The sequence below is a fragment of the Microtus pennsylvanicus genome, chromosome 9, assembly GCF_037038515.1.
Source record: "Microtus pennsylvanicus isolate mMicPen1 chromosome 9, mMicPen1.hap1, whole genome shotgun sequence".
NCBI lineage: Eukaryota > Metazoa > Chordata > Mammalia > Rodentia > Cricetidae > Microtus > Microtus pennsylvanicus.
This window is the reverse complement of record NC_134587.1, coordinates 46,181,890-46,198,524: the sequence shown is the minus strand read 5'-3', so window position 1 is coordinate 46,198,524 and position 16,635 is coordinate 46,181,890. Positions and strand designations below refer to the sequence as shown.

At 49.0% G+C, this 16,635-nt stretch overlaps 1 protein-coding gene across 7 annotated transcripts in view; it reads right to left on the bottom strand.

Moving 5' to 3' along the window:
* Positions 1 to 711: 711 nt before the first annotated feature.
* Fubp3 (far upstream element binding protein 3) overlaps positions 712 to 16,635 on the bottom strand; it is a 54,730-nt gene continuing 38,806 nt past the window's right edge. The window contains exons 9-19 of one of the 7 annotated variants that reach the window (XM_075985777.1): positions 15,675 to 15,779; positions 13,984 to 14,086; positions 13,336 to 13,436; positions 10,152 to 10,293; positions 6,557 to 6,717; positions 5,743 to 5,816; positions 5,434 to 5,505; positions 5,236 to 5,309; positions 3,484 to 3,552; positions 2,456 to 2,647; positions 712 to 1,992 (exon numbers count right to left, since the gene is read on the bottom strand). In XM_075985777.1, the coding sequence (XP_075841892.1) occupies positions 2,493 to 2,647; positions 3,484 to 3,552; positions 5,236 to 5,309; positions 5,434 to 5,505; positions 5,743 to 5,816; positions 6,557 to 6,717; positions 10,152 to 10,293; positions 13,336 to 13,436; positions 13,984 to 14,086; positions 15,675 to 15,779 (1,056 nt within the window). In that variant the 3' untranslated portion in view covers positions 712 to 1,992; positions 2,456 to 2,492. The remainder of the gene's footprint in view (positions 1,993 to 2,455; positions 2,648 to 3,483; positions 3,553 to 5,235; positions 5,310 to 5,433; positions 5,506 to 5,742; positions 5,817 to 6,556; positions 6,718 to 10,151; positions 10,294 to 13,335; positions 13,437 to 13,983; positions 14,087 to 15,674; positions 15,780 to 16,635) is intronic. The other 6 variants (XM_075985774.1, XM_075985772.1, XM_075985775.1 and 3 more) reach the window with 6 other exon arrangements.

Here is a 16,635-nt window from a genome sequence, read left to right as displayed (position 1 = left end):
TGTGGTGTGCACGCGTGTGCGCATGCACCTCCCACATACACACCAAGAGGGTTCTGGGCAAGGACTAATGGGCCTGTTGTCTATACTATCCCACAGCACAGGGGTACAAGGTGAAGGTTGAACCATGCAGATTCTCTGGCAAGAAACTCAATTTCAAGCCAGTTGCCTCTAAAAGGTGACAGAAAACAGCCAGCAAAGTGGCCTTTGCCCCATCAGGTCCTGTGGTCAGGCCTGCAGGGGACTGGGGGGGGCGGTATAGTCCCCTTAGATTTTCTTGAACAAATGCCTGCATCTGTTGCTATCTCATGTCCTAACAAACCAGAGTCCCACCTGAGCCTGAGAGAATAAACACCTCCCAGCACAGCACAGCTGAGTGGGTCACAGGTACAGGCGTGCGCACGAGTGCATGACCAGGGCCAGAGGCTTAGGATGGGGCACAGACCCATTGGCGTTTCTTGACACCACCCACACCTTCCCAGGCCCAGGCAGGACTGGTCTGCTCTGACAGGGAAGACTTGTCCTCACTGTGGTCCTTAGGTCAGAAGGCCTCGTGTAAAGTTACACCTAAAAAAAAAACAGTTTTATTTTAGAAGTGACCAGGGGCTGTGCACTAACAGGTCAGGCTGATGCAGGGCAAGGTGACCTCAGCTAAGAAGTGCAAGAGCCAGGGGCCAGCAAACAAAACAGACTGAGAACACTTTGCCCACAAGATATCTTGTGGAAATTTTATTATATAGAGTGTAAAATGAATTGTCAGTCAAATAAAATGAACACCTTAAAAAACAAACAAACATGCATAGCATTTCCAACTGCCTTGTTTAATAGTTAGACATTTCAAGCATGGCAAGGAAACGAGAGAACTGGAGACTGTAACCAGAGCACATTTCAGACGGAATGTTCCTCGGGGTCAATTCAAAATGCAAGAAAAAAATAGCTTCAATTCAGTTTTTTTTCTTTAAAAATACATGTTATCTGTACAAGATACACTACAGTAAACATTGGAAATCATATTATCCCTTTTATTAAATCAAAATTATTTAACTCATACTGTGGTTAATACTAGATTTATTTATTTATCTAGTTAATTTGACAAATATTAAGAAAATATTTAAAAGAAAAAAGCAAAAAAACACCTTGGAATTAAAAAATAGTTACTACATTTTTATATGGTTTAATGTCCACAGTGTTTGTTAAAAGTTATATTGAATTTCTTTTTAATATTAAAAATAACAGTATTTATATTTCTGAGAATAGAGAAAGGCTTTTTGTTTTTAAAACCGCTTGGAGGTCTTAGACACACAACTGCACCGGGTAACAGAGATGGGCAGCTTACACGAAGGTGGACTGTGTCTGTCTTTGCATTTCCCTCAGAACGACACAACCCACAAACGCCCTCCCGCAACAAGGACCCGTCTCAGTTCACAATTCACATCATTAATTACAATACATAATAGTTCAGTTTAAAAAAAAACGCAATAAAACTGGACAGCCAAGATACAAGAAATTGGAGGTGAAACACTTAATGAATTTACATTTACGAATATTTAAATACTGCTTAAAATTTTTTTAAAGAATTTGTTACATTACCACCTAAGACTTCCAAGCCATTTTTCTGTTGCAACAGAAAACAGAAACAAACAAACAAAAAAAACCTGTAAATAAAAAGACACAACAATAAAAACAAACCCATTATCTGATGAAACGTCAGGACTCTGAGGAGGTCCGGGCACCTGAGCTTGCAGGTTTGGCTCCAGAACCCCAGAGCTTACACATTGGAGTAACAAAGAAATCATGACACAGAAATTACCAGCAATGTTTAGTAACTAATTTTCCCGATTTTTAGAAAATCTCTGTTAATCTAAATATAGTGTTTCACAGAACAAACAAAGGTTCTTCATTGAAAGGTCTGCAAATCTAAAAATCTCTGTAACAAACAGGTTTCTCTCACACTGATTTCAGGGAAGAGCCGCTGCAGACGCCCATCTACTGCTCCTGTGGGGAGAGGGAGAGGGTCAGCCCCGCGCCCAGCACCCAGCCACCTGATGCTGGAGTCTGAGCACCCCAGGGTCTAGGATCAGGACATGGGGGAGGGCTTCTCCTGGGTTACCAGCCCCATCACCAACTTCCTACAAGGCCTGACTGGCATCAGGTCCCCAGAAAGGAGTCCCGAGGGAGCACTAGGTGGCGGAGGACTGGAGAGTCCTCCAAGCTTGTGCAAGTAAAGAAATCAAGTTGGTCCTATACCCACCTGGCCCCACTGCTGTGCAAACAAAGGCCCTGGAGTTCACTGCAGACCCAGGGAAAACCTGACACTTATTTAGTTGAGCTGGAGAAGGGGCAGCACTTGAGCAAACACAAGGCTGGGACAGAGGAGACAGAGGAGATCCCCACAGGCCTGTGTGCTCACCCTGGGACAGAGGAGACAGAGGAGATCCCCACAGGCCTGTGTGCTCACCCTGGGACTACTAGGCACGCACAAAGGCTGGGTGGCATCATGGCGCTGGGGACTGGCTACAGACCTGGCTGTGGGCCTGAGCCTGCCCTAAAGTCTGCCCGTAGATGGCGGCCTGCTGCCTGTAGTACTCCGCCCAGGCCATCGAGTAGTCTGGTGGGGAGCTGGCCTGAGGGGCAGCACTGGTGGTATGACCTGGATGACAAAGAGACAGAGTTACAGAAAGGGAGGAAATGGGAGGCCCTTCTGTTCAGGCTGTGAGGCATCTGTCTCCCCAGACCACTGCTGCCATATGAAGTGCTGTGTGGGCCTTCTGCGCTAGGCTCTGCCACAGCTCCCCTAGAAGCTACACATCCACAGGACTCCCACACACCAACTGCCTGCCCAGCAACTCTGGGTGCCACAGAGGGGAGAGACTGCAGGGTGGTTCTCAGACGGGGTGGGTGGGGTTGGTGTTAAACAGGCCCTGGGTAATCGGAAATGCAGGTTAGTAAATTGTGGAGGCACCTGAACTCCTCCAGGTCCCCAGTGAGGAGACCACCCAACACCGTCTGTCAAGTCACCAGAGGAGCTAGTGGCCCAGAGAGGACTGCCCTCAAGGCCAGGCAGCTTCTGACAGCCTTACCTGGACCTTTCCACTGGTGAGAGACTGTTCTCGGTGCAAGATGCTGCCATGGGAGCCCTTTGGCAGACCCAGAACTGGTTTAAATTAGAATAAGCCCAGACCCTTTGCTACTGACAATTACTTAGGGGACATTTTGGTGTTGGCATCCCTCAAGCCTGACTTGGTTCCTAGTATTATAAAGAGAATGGACTTTCACAGGAAAGACAAGCCACCAGCATCCAGTCAAGTGGCATCTCCCTCCCTGCACTGTGTCCTCTTGCTTGCCCTAAAATGCCACCCCCCACCCCCACCCCTGTGAGGACTATGCAATCAGCAGCCCCTGGCCATATCTTGCTTCCCCTGACAGGGTGCAGAGGAGGTGACAGGACGGCAAAGCCCACAGCAGGCAGTGCGGTGGCTGACTCACTCTTTTTGTAATAGTCCTCCCAGGCCTTGCTGTAGTCGGGCTGGCTGCTCTGTGGCTGGCTCTGCTGGCCTGTGCAGAGAAGAGAACAGTCAGGCCTTGCTCATGGACTCCCATCCTGGCTCACTTGGGCCCCAGCTGTGAAGGCACAGTATTCACTGAGCAAGGCTGCAACCAAGGTCATTAGGAGGCAGAGCTGGAAGTCAGTCTTCTTAGATTTTCTGGACCTAGTTCCTAATGGACAGTGTTCAAATGGTGCTGAAACCTCATCAGGCCCCTCATGCCTCACCACTATCCCTCTGGACAAGAAATGTGAGGGGGGTGGGAATCCCCTGTGACATGAAGGCCCAGGACTGGGGTTTGAAGTCAGAAACACACTGTGCATGTGCTAGTGGCAGAAATAACAGCACCCAGCTGGGATCTTATCTAGCCTTTCTGCAAGGAAACAGCACAGAGCCCTAGGCACCTCCTTCCCCACTATTGGCAGGGGAGGCAGGAATGAGGACACGCCCAGTGTCAAGGCAAGGTAGCATTAGGCCTTCAGGCAGTGAGGCCAGGAACAGCACTTGTGGTGATGAAGGGCAGTCTAAGGGACGTGAGGAATGTGCCGCACACACAGCTCAGCAGTTATCTGTTATTTTTTGCCAAGCCAATTAGCTGAAGAGCAGTGGCAGGGAAAAAGGACAGTTGCTGAACTGCAGGGGAACAGCTTCTGTCTTCTTTCCTGAAACACAGGGGTGTGCACAGGACTGCTTCCAACCTGTTTCCACAGGCCCTGAACTGTACACAGGCAGAGTTCAGCCAGACAGGTGGAAGCTGCCAGCCTTTCTTTCTTCCTCCTGTTTGCCACCCACACCAAGGCCAATCAACTGGGCTTCATGTTCTGCTGAACCCTCACCCTAGTGCTCCTTTTGGGGGCACAGGGAAAAGCAGCTTTCCTCTCAGGGCTTCTACTGGGAACAACGGGGCAAATGAAACCACAATTCTGTCATCCTCTGGGCTTGAGGGAATGCACAGAGCAGAACGGTATCTGACAGGCCAGCACCACAAGAACCAGCTCCACGAGTCGAGCACAGAGCAGAGTGCTGGAGAAGATGACAACTAGGAACCCAGTGCTACCAGCTCAGCAGAGGAAGCATGGTCAGTGCGACAGAGGGTGGACGCCATCAGGGGCCTTGCTGACAGGGAAGCACCTGTCATAGTTTGACACTTGTGCCATCATGTTTGGGAAAGTCAGAGCAGAGCTGGGTGTGGAGATGGAGGGGGCTGAAGACTGTACAGCCCCTCTTTTCAGTAGTGTCCCGGCCAGGTAGCCCTTAGCAGAGACAATTCTGTTAGTCTCCCCAGAAGTCCAAGGGACAGAAAAAGCCCCTCTAAGTCACTGATGAGAAACGAGGTCACCGTGACACAAAAAGACTGCTTGAGAGGGGTGCTCAGCAGGGGAGGGGGCTGTGGAGAGCAGAGCCCAGGGAAGCTCCAGCTGCAGCTCAGCCCTCAGAAGGAAAGGAGACTCTCATCACACCTAACCACACCCAGTCACTTCTAGCCCCACTCCACACTCTGAGGGGGTCCCATGAGCCGGGGAAAGTAGTCTCAGCTTCCTGGGCATTCCCACATGCAGGGGCTCCTGGGCCCCATCTCTGGGGAGGAACTAAACCAAGATGTAGCAGAACACCTCCTGCCCCTCAGTTCCCTGGATCTGTGAGCCTCAGGCAGGCCACCTGGCGCACACCCTCACCCTCTTGAATCACTTACTTGGGACTTGTGTGGGCTGCTGCCAAGCCTGGTAAGTGCTGCCCCAGCCCTGGGTCAGAAAAGCTGGAGGGCCGCTGTGGATGACAGAAGAGTCCTTCGTGACAGCACGGGTCACATGCCCTCCCCCTGCTTTCCAATCATCCTTCTCTGTTTGATGCCCTCCCCTTCCTACTGGCAGAAGGACAGGTAATCACCTACCTCACAGGGGTGCTGTGGGGGTTCCCGTTAACTTTAGCAGCCATGTTGGGGAAGCCCCTGGGAGGAAAGGCGCTGCAGGGAAGGAGGAGAACGGTTGATGTGCAGGAAAGGCTGCCCTTTCAAACCCCTCCCCTCCGTCCACACACCCCAAGCTCTGAGGCTCTACCCTGACTGCTCAGTTATCCACAGAAAGGAGAGGAAAACACAGTGCTGCCGTCCCTGCCCAGGACTTAGACAAGCACTTCTGAGAAGCAGGACAGAGGAGGTTGGGCAGGTAATAAACCACCAAGACGGAGGCAGAGGACTCACTTTTGATGTGGCGCAGCTGGTGGCTGGCTGAAGGGGCTCTGTCCAAAGGCTGCAGGGGCTCCGAGGCTGGCACCCTGTGTGGGCACAGAGGAGTTCTCACCCCTGTCACCGTGTTACCGTGCCCTCCGCCCAAGCCCGCCCAGGGAAGCCCACTATGGGAGGCAAGTGAAGGAGACAGTTCTGCGCTCATACTAGCTTCCTTCCCCCAGCAGACAGTGTCTGCAGTGGTGGCTCTGCCCCTCAAGTGACCAAGACCACCACACAGCCAGTTGCCACCATGATTGCCCTGGCATGTCACCCTGGGGGAGGACCAACCTGCTTGACTCTCCCGTCAATTTAGGCTGGCCCAGGGCTCTTTCTGCCATTCTACGTCCCCATTGAGGTGAGCAGTGGCCCATCTGTCCTCCATCAACACTCCCTTTCTTTATCTGCTTTGAGGTGCCTGAAACTAAAGCCAGAGTCAATGAAATCTGCCTGCAGGGCTGGTGGCCAGGGTGACGCCTGAGGGAGCCTGGGGGCAGTGCTGGGGGAAGGCTGCTGTCCGGCTGCTCATCTATGCCTGCGGGGACACGCTTGGAGGTCTGACTGCTGGAGCCATGGCCAGTCATGCCACAGGCTCCTTTCACTGCATCTGGGCCTGGCATTCCCTGAGCCTTGGACTTTCCCTTAGGCAGAGGAGGAGAGGCTGCCCCCATGTGATACGAGGAAGGAAAGGCGCAGGAAGCACAAGGTTCTGGGGGAAAACAGGTACCTTGGACATCCAAAAGCAAATCCAGCTAGTATAAGCCAGGTGGGGAAAGGCCCGTGTACGTACGCCAACTTTCTCATCTATGAGATGCCTGGCCACCTCGATCTGCTGAGGAGCACCCCTGATGGTAAATATCCGCAGGTTGGGGTCGGTGTTAGGAGGGGGGTTCCGCTGAAGCTCCACGTGTGCACCTGACTGCTGGTTGATGCTTTTGATGTTCTCGCCCCCTGCAGGCAGGAGATACAGTTGATTGGACCAGAGGTGGCCCTGAGTCTGTGTTGCCTATGTTTAGGGGAGGCTGGAAGGTACATGTTAACTCTTGCCCACAGCTAGCCACTTTCTTCTGCTTACTGCACACAAAGGCCCTGACAAAATTTAGGGCTTCTTGTTTGCAACACTAGCTACCTGGAGTAAAGATCACCATTTGGAACTGGACTGAGGCCTGAGGTCATAAGAAGGTCTGGGCCCAAGGCCCTTGGATCTGCTGGTCACTGAACTCATTCCTGCCTTGAAGTCCACCCAGAGAAGGCTGATCCTTCTCACTGTGAGATCAGAGACCTGATGGCCCTACCATACACAATGGAGCCTTCAGCCTGGGTAGGGGCTGCCCTCCCTCGACAGGTCAAATGGGCGGCTACAGGCCCCAACAATGCCTGGAGCCCATTCTGGCCTTTAATATCACACCCTGTTCCCTCTCAGGTCCCTCTGCCTTGGTGGGGGGGATGGGTCTAGACAGAACTAGTACAAGAGAGGGAGGAGGCGGGGCACAGCCTGGATGGAGCAGGGAGATGGAAATATAGTTGTTTTCTCTGAAAACCAGCAAGACTCGGTCTTTTAATGCAATGTGCGTAACAAAAACTCCACCAGCCAGTGAACAATGACCCAATTCTTCTGAAGTTTCATAGAACTTACAGATGTACTCCACCAACTCTGGGAGTAGAGTATAGACAGAATACACGGAAAACCTGGAGCACAAGTTTTTTGGGTTTTTTTTGTTTTTGTTTTTTTGAGACAGGGTTTCTCTGTAGCTTTGGCACCTGTCCCGGAACTAGCTCTTGTAGACCAGGCTGGCCTTGGTCCAGCCTGCCTCTGCCTCTCAAGTGCTGGGATTAAAGGCGTGAGTACCGCCCAGCACAAGTTTTACAAAATTGAAGAAGATAAAATGTTGAAGGTCTGGTTGTAAGAAGAGCAGGGAGGCCATGAGCTAGTGCTGGGCTGCCCCTACCCATTTCCAATCAGACTCAGCGTGAAATGACTGACCGCAGCATATCCCAAAGTCTGCTGCACACACGCCAACCTTTCCTCAGCGCATGCAGGTTCCTCTACACACACCACCAAAGTGAGGCAGATGGAGAACAGCGGGAACAAGTTTGTCTTATTCCATCTGGAAGGGACATGAAACAAAAATAGCGAGCCTTCCTGAAGCAGGGCAGTCAGGCTCACTGAGCACAGACTGGAGGATGACAGGTGAGTGTTTGCTACAGTGCAGCTCAGGGACCCTTTGCTCAGAGGCCATGGCCTTCACCATCTCTGCCCCGTGAAGAGTGAGCAGCTTGCTCCCAATCAGTTTTGTAGATTCAATGAGGAACAAAGAAGAAAACAGAGACTGTGACCACAGGCACCTGCATCAGTCCAGTCTCAGATGGCCCCCAGCCAGAAGGCAAGAACAAGTGTGCCTGAGACTGAGGACTGGCAGGCCGCAGGCAGCGGAGCCCCCAGCAGCCCACCTTAGCCGGGACCTCCGGAGTATGCTAATTGGGCATGGAGGCACTGCAAAACTGCATGGGGCCAGAAGGAGTTAATTTAAGTTCATCTTCCTTCAAAATGAGGTCACTGGTTTGGCACATGGTGGCTGTCTTGGACTCATTCAGCAGCCTGCTCCATTCTTCCACCTGATGGGGGGCAGAAGTGACCCACCAGCAGCCCGGCTGGATGTGAAATCGTAAAGCAATTAATCAAAGCTGCTAAAAGGCCTGGCTGACAAGAGCAGGGCTGGCCAGACTATCTGTCAATGTTGCTGTGTTTATCATGGAAATCCAGCAGGGGCCCGGGAGGCTGTCCAAGGGCAGAAGCTGGGAGAGCTCTCTCTGCTTTAGCCACATGCTTTTCCCAAGAAAAGGAAACTGCTCACATGAGACATCCTTGCCATGGTCACCCTAGGTTATGGGTCCCACAGTGTGGGGGAACACAGGAGCAGGGTGTCCACCACAACTTCCCTGTTGTCACTGTCCTCTAGGAACTACTTGGGTGGCTCTGTGGAGGACGAACAACGATACCACATACATGCACACAGATGGAGTGCTTCTGCCAGGGTTTGCTCAGACACTCAAATGAGAGTTATCACTCACAAGATGGTTTCAAAAGGCCCAGACACACAGAACTGATCCCTTATCTATAGGTATCAGGTGAATTGAATCTCTTAGTATTGGCAACGGGTTCGATGGGCTGCGGGGAATGTCTACCATTCTAAGTAGCCAGCAGGATCAATGACACACTTGGCAGCATGTACCAGAAAACAAAAACAAACTGCTCCATTAGTCACCATGCTACAATTGCAGCATCTAGAGCAGAGGTCCTCAACTTGTTGGTCACGACCCCTACAGGGGTGACAGCAAATATTCTCCATACCAGATATTCATATTACGACTCATAACAGGAGCTATGGCATAGCAATGAAATCATTTTATGGTTGGGGTCACCATAACAAGAGGAAATTAAAGGGCCACAGTGCTAGGAAGACTGAGAAGCACTGACCTAGAGGCTGGGACAGACAGGAGGATCACAATGTAGAGGCAGTCTGGTCTCAAACCAAAACCCTTCTTCACTATTCCTACCACCCAAAATCTGAAAGATGTGGCTACAGGAGAGTAATACCTTGAATGAGCACCAACACTTCCCCGAGGAGTGGTAACTACATATCCTGGGGCTCTCTCGTGGTAATACCCACTTCAGCTCCCAAGGTCACATGGTTGGGCTAAGATCTGCGGGTGGGGACAGCCCAAGTCACATTTCCTATAACAAGAAATCTTAGGGACTCTGTGGAGAAGTCATTTTCTCCCCATGTTGTCAAATGAATAGTGAAGGAAAACAAAAGCCAATGTCAACAGAAGCCCTGCTGGTAGCAAAGTTCAGCTCAGCGATCCCGGGGATGCCAGCCAAGTCTCGGTGGCCCATGGCCTATGTTGCCTGCTCCCTCCTAGTTGGCAGGAAGGAACGAGGTGTTCCACCCAATGTTACAAATTACCCCCAAATGTCTAGGAGCAACTAGCAAGTCAATCTCTACTCTCCTCACAGGGTGTTGGCATTACTCAAAGGCTCCTATGCTGTCCACGAAGACCAAGTGGGCAAATCCAGTGAGGGAAAGTTTAACGTTCATGTCAGAGAGCACTCTGCAGAAGGCATGAGTGATGACCTCACATGGCTAAGTTCATTCCAGTCTACAGACAAGAGCCTGAGACCCACACCTCCCAATCTCTAACAGCTGAACAGATTCAGGTGGTAGGTTTAATTCCCTGCCTGCCCACACCCAAACAGGTGTGTTGCCTCTATCATAACAAGCCAAGTCAGGGACCCCAGAGGATGCCATAAATATAGGCCTGAGAGTTGGCTTCCCCTCCCTTGAGCAGCTATGGGGACAGAAACCCCAACAGTTGCCTCTTACCTTTGCCTATTACAAGGCCACACTTATCAGCTGGCACTGTGTATGTAATTTCCTGGACACTACCAGGAGTGCCCACACTCCAGTCCCCACGGCCACGACCTCTTCCTCTAGCTACCGCCAGGCCTCCAAGGCCATCTCTTTCCTGGTAAGGAAGAAAGGTAACAGTGAGGATATCTGCCACTGCATCAGCGCATCTCACCCTCTCTGTGAGACGGTTAAATGACGGAACACACCAGCATCACACACTGCATCAGCGCATCTCACCCTCTCTGTGAGACGGTTAAATGACGGAACACACCAGCATCACACACTGCATCAGCGCATCTCACCCTCTCTGTGAGACGGTTAAATGATGGAACACACCAGCATCACACACTGCATCAGCGCATCTCACCCTCTCTGTGAGACGGTTAAATGACGGAACACACCAGCATCACACACTGCATCAGCGCATCTCACCCTCTCTGTGAGACGGTTAAATGACAGAACACACCAGTACCACACACTGGACCCTCAATGTTTTAGACTTGGAAGCTCCAATTCAGAACAGAATTAATCAGCATTTTGTTATAAAAAGATACCTGTGGATTCACACAACATCCAAACACCTGCTTAAAACCAGAAGCCAGAAACTCTGTGCAGAAGCCTGGGATCATCTACATTACAAGGCCCTCAAGATTAGGCTTTACTTGAATTGAGGCTAACTCACGTTGGGTCTGTCAGATGGTGGATGCGGAAGAGCTACCACAAGTAACATTTGAGAGTGGCAGGAGGGGCAGTGCGTGACTCTACTTCTCCACAAGGGTCAGTAGAAAGGACAAAAGGACTTAAGGAAAAAGTTCTCGGTATGGTGAGATGGTCCTGAGCTTGATCCTGAGACTCACCTGGTGGAAGGGGAGACCCAAATCCTGCCAGTTGTCTTTCAACTTCCACACATAGGTTATGGCATGTGAACATGTGCATACAATGAGTAAACATAAATATAATTTTAAAATTATGCTATCAAGAATGTGTAGGAAGACCCTCAAGAGAGTGGTTTCTTAGGAAGGATGGTGGCAGATGTCCAAACCCCCAGAGAATTAGGGGGAGAGGGCTGAGGCAGGAGAAGTATGAGTTGGAAAGCTAGCCTGTCTTTACAACTGAGGGATAGAAAGCTGCGTAGTGGTGCTGCACACCTTTAATCCCAGCACTTGGGAGGAAGAGGCAGGCAGAGTTCGAGGCCAGCTTGGTCTACAGAGCAAGTCCCAAGACAGGCCCCAAAGCAACAGAGAAACTCTGTCTTGAAAACCAAAGAGATTGAGGGACAGAGGGACCTAGAAAAGCTGGCCCAAGGTTGGGCGTGTCCCAGGAATCATTAGAGTGACTGCACTCTAAGGCAGCAGGCTTCACTCTGGGGTGTGGAGTGAACCTACAGTCTTGGTAAGCAGGCTGGCATAGTGAAGAAGTGCCTGCTGACTATGGATAACTAACTGCACACTCACCTAGAAGCTGGGAGCCTAACAAGTACACAGTTCTCTGGGGGTTTCCCTTGAGACTCTGGCATGGGCAGGCAGCTTTTAAACTTATACAGAAAAGGTGTTAACTAAGTTCAACCCCAACAAACCACCTGGGCTCTGATTAAAACCCAAGCCACACAAAGGTGAATCAGGGACTGAACAGGAGGTACACATTTACAACTGGAAAGCAGCCCTTTACTCTAAGACTGCTGGCAAGAGCCACACCGGACACATCTCCTGGTGAAAGCCCTGGTCTGGTGCTGCCAACATAGGCAGAATCCCTGCAGGCACCTCAGAACTTGTCAGAGGTCACGAGCTAACGAAGAAATAGATAAGATGATTCCCAACAGGCTGCTTAGACCCCTGACTCTAGTTACTGGTAGCCTTCACTCTTGCAGGCCTGGAGGGTGTGCTAACACTATTGACATGTGTAAATGTCACAAGCCCTCAGATTAATAGTCGCTAACACACACACAAACTCACCTAAACGCAAGCTTGGAACCAAATATAAGAGCAGGACTAGGGGAACACACCTCCAATCCCAATACTTGAGAGGCTGAGACAGAAGGATCATCATAAAATTGAGGCCCGTCGCAGGGAACCCTGACTGCTCTTTGGATTGGAGAGGGAGGAGGAGGGGGAGGAAAATGGGAGGAGGTGGAAAATTTTAAGTAAAAACAAATTAAATAAATAAATTAAGGAAAAAAAAATTGAGGCCCTTCTGCGCTACAGGGTCAGGGCCTGCATCAAAATGCCTACCAAGACATCAACAGCAAACCCCAGGTGTATGAAGACATGTGCCATCAGGGACAGAATAGGTTCTGCTGTGCTTCCTGGATTCATTCCATGTTGATTTTATAACAAATATACCTGACTGTTGGAAACAGGTACTCTGCTGTGACGCCATCATCTGTCCACAAAGCTCACACTTCAGAACCACATAGCTGGGGATGGAGAAATGCTCAGTGGTAAAGAGCACTTGCAGAGGACCCAGGTTCGGTTCTCAGCACCCATGTCAGATGGCTTACCTGTAATTCCAGTTCCAGAAGATCCGATAGCCTCTTCCAGCCTCCATGGGTACTATACACATGTGGTACACACACATGCAAGCAAGCACTCATACACATGAATTAAATATGATTACCCAAACAAAACAAAAAGTTAAATAAAAAAAAATTTCAAAAGCTTTACATAAGTTTGCAATTTTGTATAATTATAGCTTGGGTGCATATGACCTATGGGCCACAGACGGGACATAGCTGCCTGCATAAAGAAAACCTAGAGTATGTGAAATGTTTTGCTCTAACAACCAAATCTAACAACTAAACTTGATACTTAGGACATACATGAAGGAGTCTCCAGAAGATCGACTGTCACATGCATGTTATACCATGTATGTATGTATGTATGTATGTATGTATGTATGTCTCTCTCTCTCTCTCTCTCTCTCTCTCTCTCACACACACACACACACACACACACACACTTGTATTAATAAATGTGTAGTGAAAAACCTAGATTCTGGGCAATCAAGGCAGGGGGTAACAAACAAGTAAGGAAAAGCACACAGGCAGGAAGAGGCAGATGTGAAAAATGTCTCTGAGCTCCAATTAGGGGCCTGAGCAGTCAGAGTACCATGATGCACTATGTTTCTGGGTCGGCTCTGAGACCCAGAATGCTAAACCCACCTGCGCTGTTAGAATGAGTTCATTGATGATGTGCGCTGCATGCTGACACCGATCTGGAGGGCCCATGACCTGTGCTGCTCTTTCTGGACTAATCCCGTCGTCTGTGGAATCAGATCAGAGAGGGTAAGGAAAAGCCTGAGATCAAACAACAAATAAAGTCTTGTCTCACAGTCTAAACCCTCAGAGCAGTGTGATGAGGACTGTGTACAAGTGTGCCTTTTTATATGTGTCAGAATAATCACTGTGCAAGTACAGACGACCCAGCACTTGGGAGGCTAAGGCAGGACAATAACGAGCTCAAGGCCAGCCTAAGCAACACAGTAAGATCTTCGTCCCTTCCATGAAAGGTGTTTATCCTTCATTGTGGTATTAAATTATGTCTGATTGTATAAGATCAAAACAGTGTATTTTGTAAAGAAATCTTCACTTAGCAAAATTATGAACTGGAAAAGCCATGCTGAAGTCTTCATGTATTTGATGTGTGTGGAGGTGGGGTAGCTAGAAACCACAGGCCAGAAAGAAGATCAAACCAGCACACAACTAAAAAGACACAATGACTAGGGAGGAAACGGAGATTGTCAAAGAGAAAGAAAAAAAAAAATACACATGGCTAACACAGCCCACTGGTAGATCTAATACCATACCAACCTGGTTTGAACTGGATCCTCACGCCAGCATCATTCTGGATCTTTTTGATCATTTCTCCATTTCTTCCTATGACAATCCCAACAGCAAACCTAGGCACAGACACCTAGACAGACAGACAAACCCACCAAAGCTTCTTCACATGTGACTTTGTAAAGATTTAATTTTTAAGTTTATTTATTCTTATCTATGCACATTGATGTTTTTTGTTTGCTTGTTTTCAAGACAGGGTTTCTGTTGTTTGGAGCCTGTCCTGGATCTAGCTCTTGTAGACCAGGCTGGCCTCAGAGAGGCCACAGAGATCCACCTGCCTCTGCCTCTCAAGTGCTGGGATTAAAGGCGTGCACCACCATCACCCGGCATGCTTTCATGCTTTGCTTGAATGTTTATTTGTGTGAAAGTGTCAGATCTTGGAGTCAGAGACAGCTATTAGCTGTCATGTAGGTGCTGAAAATTTTACTGGGTCCTCTGGAAGAGCAGTTAGCCTATCTCTCCTGGCCAATTAAAAAATTTTTAATTGTGCGTGTGTGTCTTGTATGCACATGAGTACATGTGTTACTCATGTGCATACAGAGGCAGTGCAGAGCTAGAGTGACAGGTGGCTCTGAACTGCTGTGAGTGTTGGGATCTGAATTCATGTCCTCTGAAAAGAACAGCCATAGCTTTTAACTGCTGAACTACATCTGCAGCACCTGGCCTTTCTTTTTAAAGCAAAAAATTAAAATATAAAGCTCCTACAGAGAAAAGACTTAAATAACATTTTATCTCCCAAATTCCATGGAACTACATACAAATATATCACATTGGCTATACCTGTGGCCTTTTACAGTCTTTTGTTCATCTGTAAAACTGTAGTAAAGTCACAGGCTGCAGCATCTGCCACGCAGTCATTCAAGTGTGGCGTCCAATGGCCTCAGATACAGTCATGATGGAGCGAGCAGCAGCACCACTTAGACCCAGTGCCTATCGGTCACCACAGAAACTCTGTACCACTGAACAACGCCATTTGCTTCTATTGTGCTTTCTGCCTGACTCCACCTTGCCCAGCGTAGCCACTGTGAATCCGGCTCACCGCACTAAGCATGATGTTTGCACGTAAAAGCATAAATGCAAATTGTAGATCAGATTTTGACACTATTTCATCTCACCAATAAAACAAGATTCCAATTTTTTGTTTATTTGTTTTGGTTTCTTGAGACAGGGTTTCTCTGTGTTGCAGCCCTTGCTGTCCTGGACCTAGTTTTTATAGACCAGGCTGACCTTGAATTCACAGCCTCCCAAGTGCTGGAATTAAAGGCGTGTGCCACCACCGCCACCACAAGATTCCAAGTTTGATATAATCATGATCTATCACTGTGAAAACTTGGCCCCTATCTGGACATCAAGTTAACCTTTAAAGCAAAATTGTAAAAAGCAGAGGAGGGACCTGCTCTGTAAGGCAGTTGGCTTTTCATGTTTGTTTCCCCTTCATATCCGTGAGCAGTGTGTAGACTCTTTAAGTTTTCAGGATGAAAAAACCAACATAACCAGTTTGAGGCTAAGGAGCTGAGAAGTGTGACCAGAGATTTTAGCGGCACTCTTTTTGAGACAGGATCATATCATTATGTAGCCCTGGCTGGCCCAGGCTTGTTATGTAAAGCAGGCTGGCTTTAAACTCAACCTTGTTTGCCCACTGACCTGTGGGTCAAGCTCACCTCTATACTACTTCCTCCTGCTCGGGAGGTGAAATCGCCACGCACACCCCGGAAGTCAGCCTGGTCTTTCTCTCGGATGATCTCTAGGACCATTTCTCTTGCTTGCTGCACAAACAAAAACAAAAAGCACCAATGGAGGAAAATCCTGGAAAAGGACAGCACCAGGCAGAAAGCCAGGATCAGGGTCAATGAGATCCAAGACTGTGAAGGTGTTCAGCTGCTGACAAGGATGAGAGTCTTAGGGCACACTGTTCATCTATTCTAAGGTTCAAACTCTAAGAGTCGCCCACTTACTTGCAGGTGGGTAGAAAACTTTCCAGTGGCCCCAAATGTTTTTTAGCAGAGGCTCCCTTGAGCCAGAGAACAGGCAGGAACAGGCAGCACAGACCACAGAGACAGCTCCTGGCCCTCAGAACTCTTAGATATGTTAGTGCTAGGGGTGGAATCTAGGACCATGTACAATCCTAGGTATGTGGTATATGAGAGTGTCACACCCCAGGCCAGCTAAACTGCAGCAGTTACCAAACTCTGATTAAGATGGCCTCACAGACTTGAAAGCACGAGGCAGATCTCACTGTCCTGCTTTTCATAAGAAGTGAACTTAGTGCTTGCTTACCCTGCCTAGGACTTCAGGTTCAATACCTTGGACTGTAGCCAAACAAAAGGAAAAGAAGTGAAGACCTTAAAATCACAATTATTTCCCTGCAAACTTATGAATAAAGGTCAATAAAATAGGGGCATTTTCCTGAAGACACTTTTCAAGAAGCTGGGATGTACGTGTTTGTGGAGTGGTTCTACCACACAAGAAGATCCAGGCTCAACCCCAGCACTGAGTAAACTGTGACACAGTGGCTGGATACAGCAGCTCACACCTGGAAACTTGACTGGTAAAAGACAAGAAGCAATCCGATTGTGTACCTATGTTTGTGTTGGCAGGAGGTGGCCAGAGGACCATCTCAGG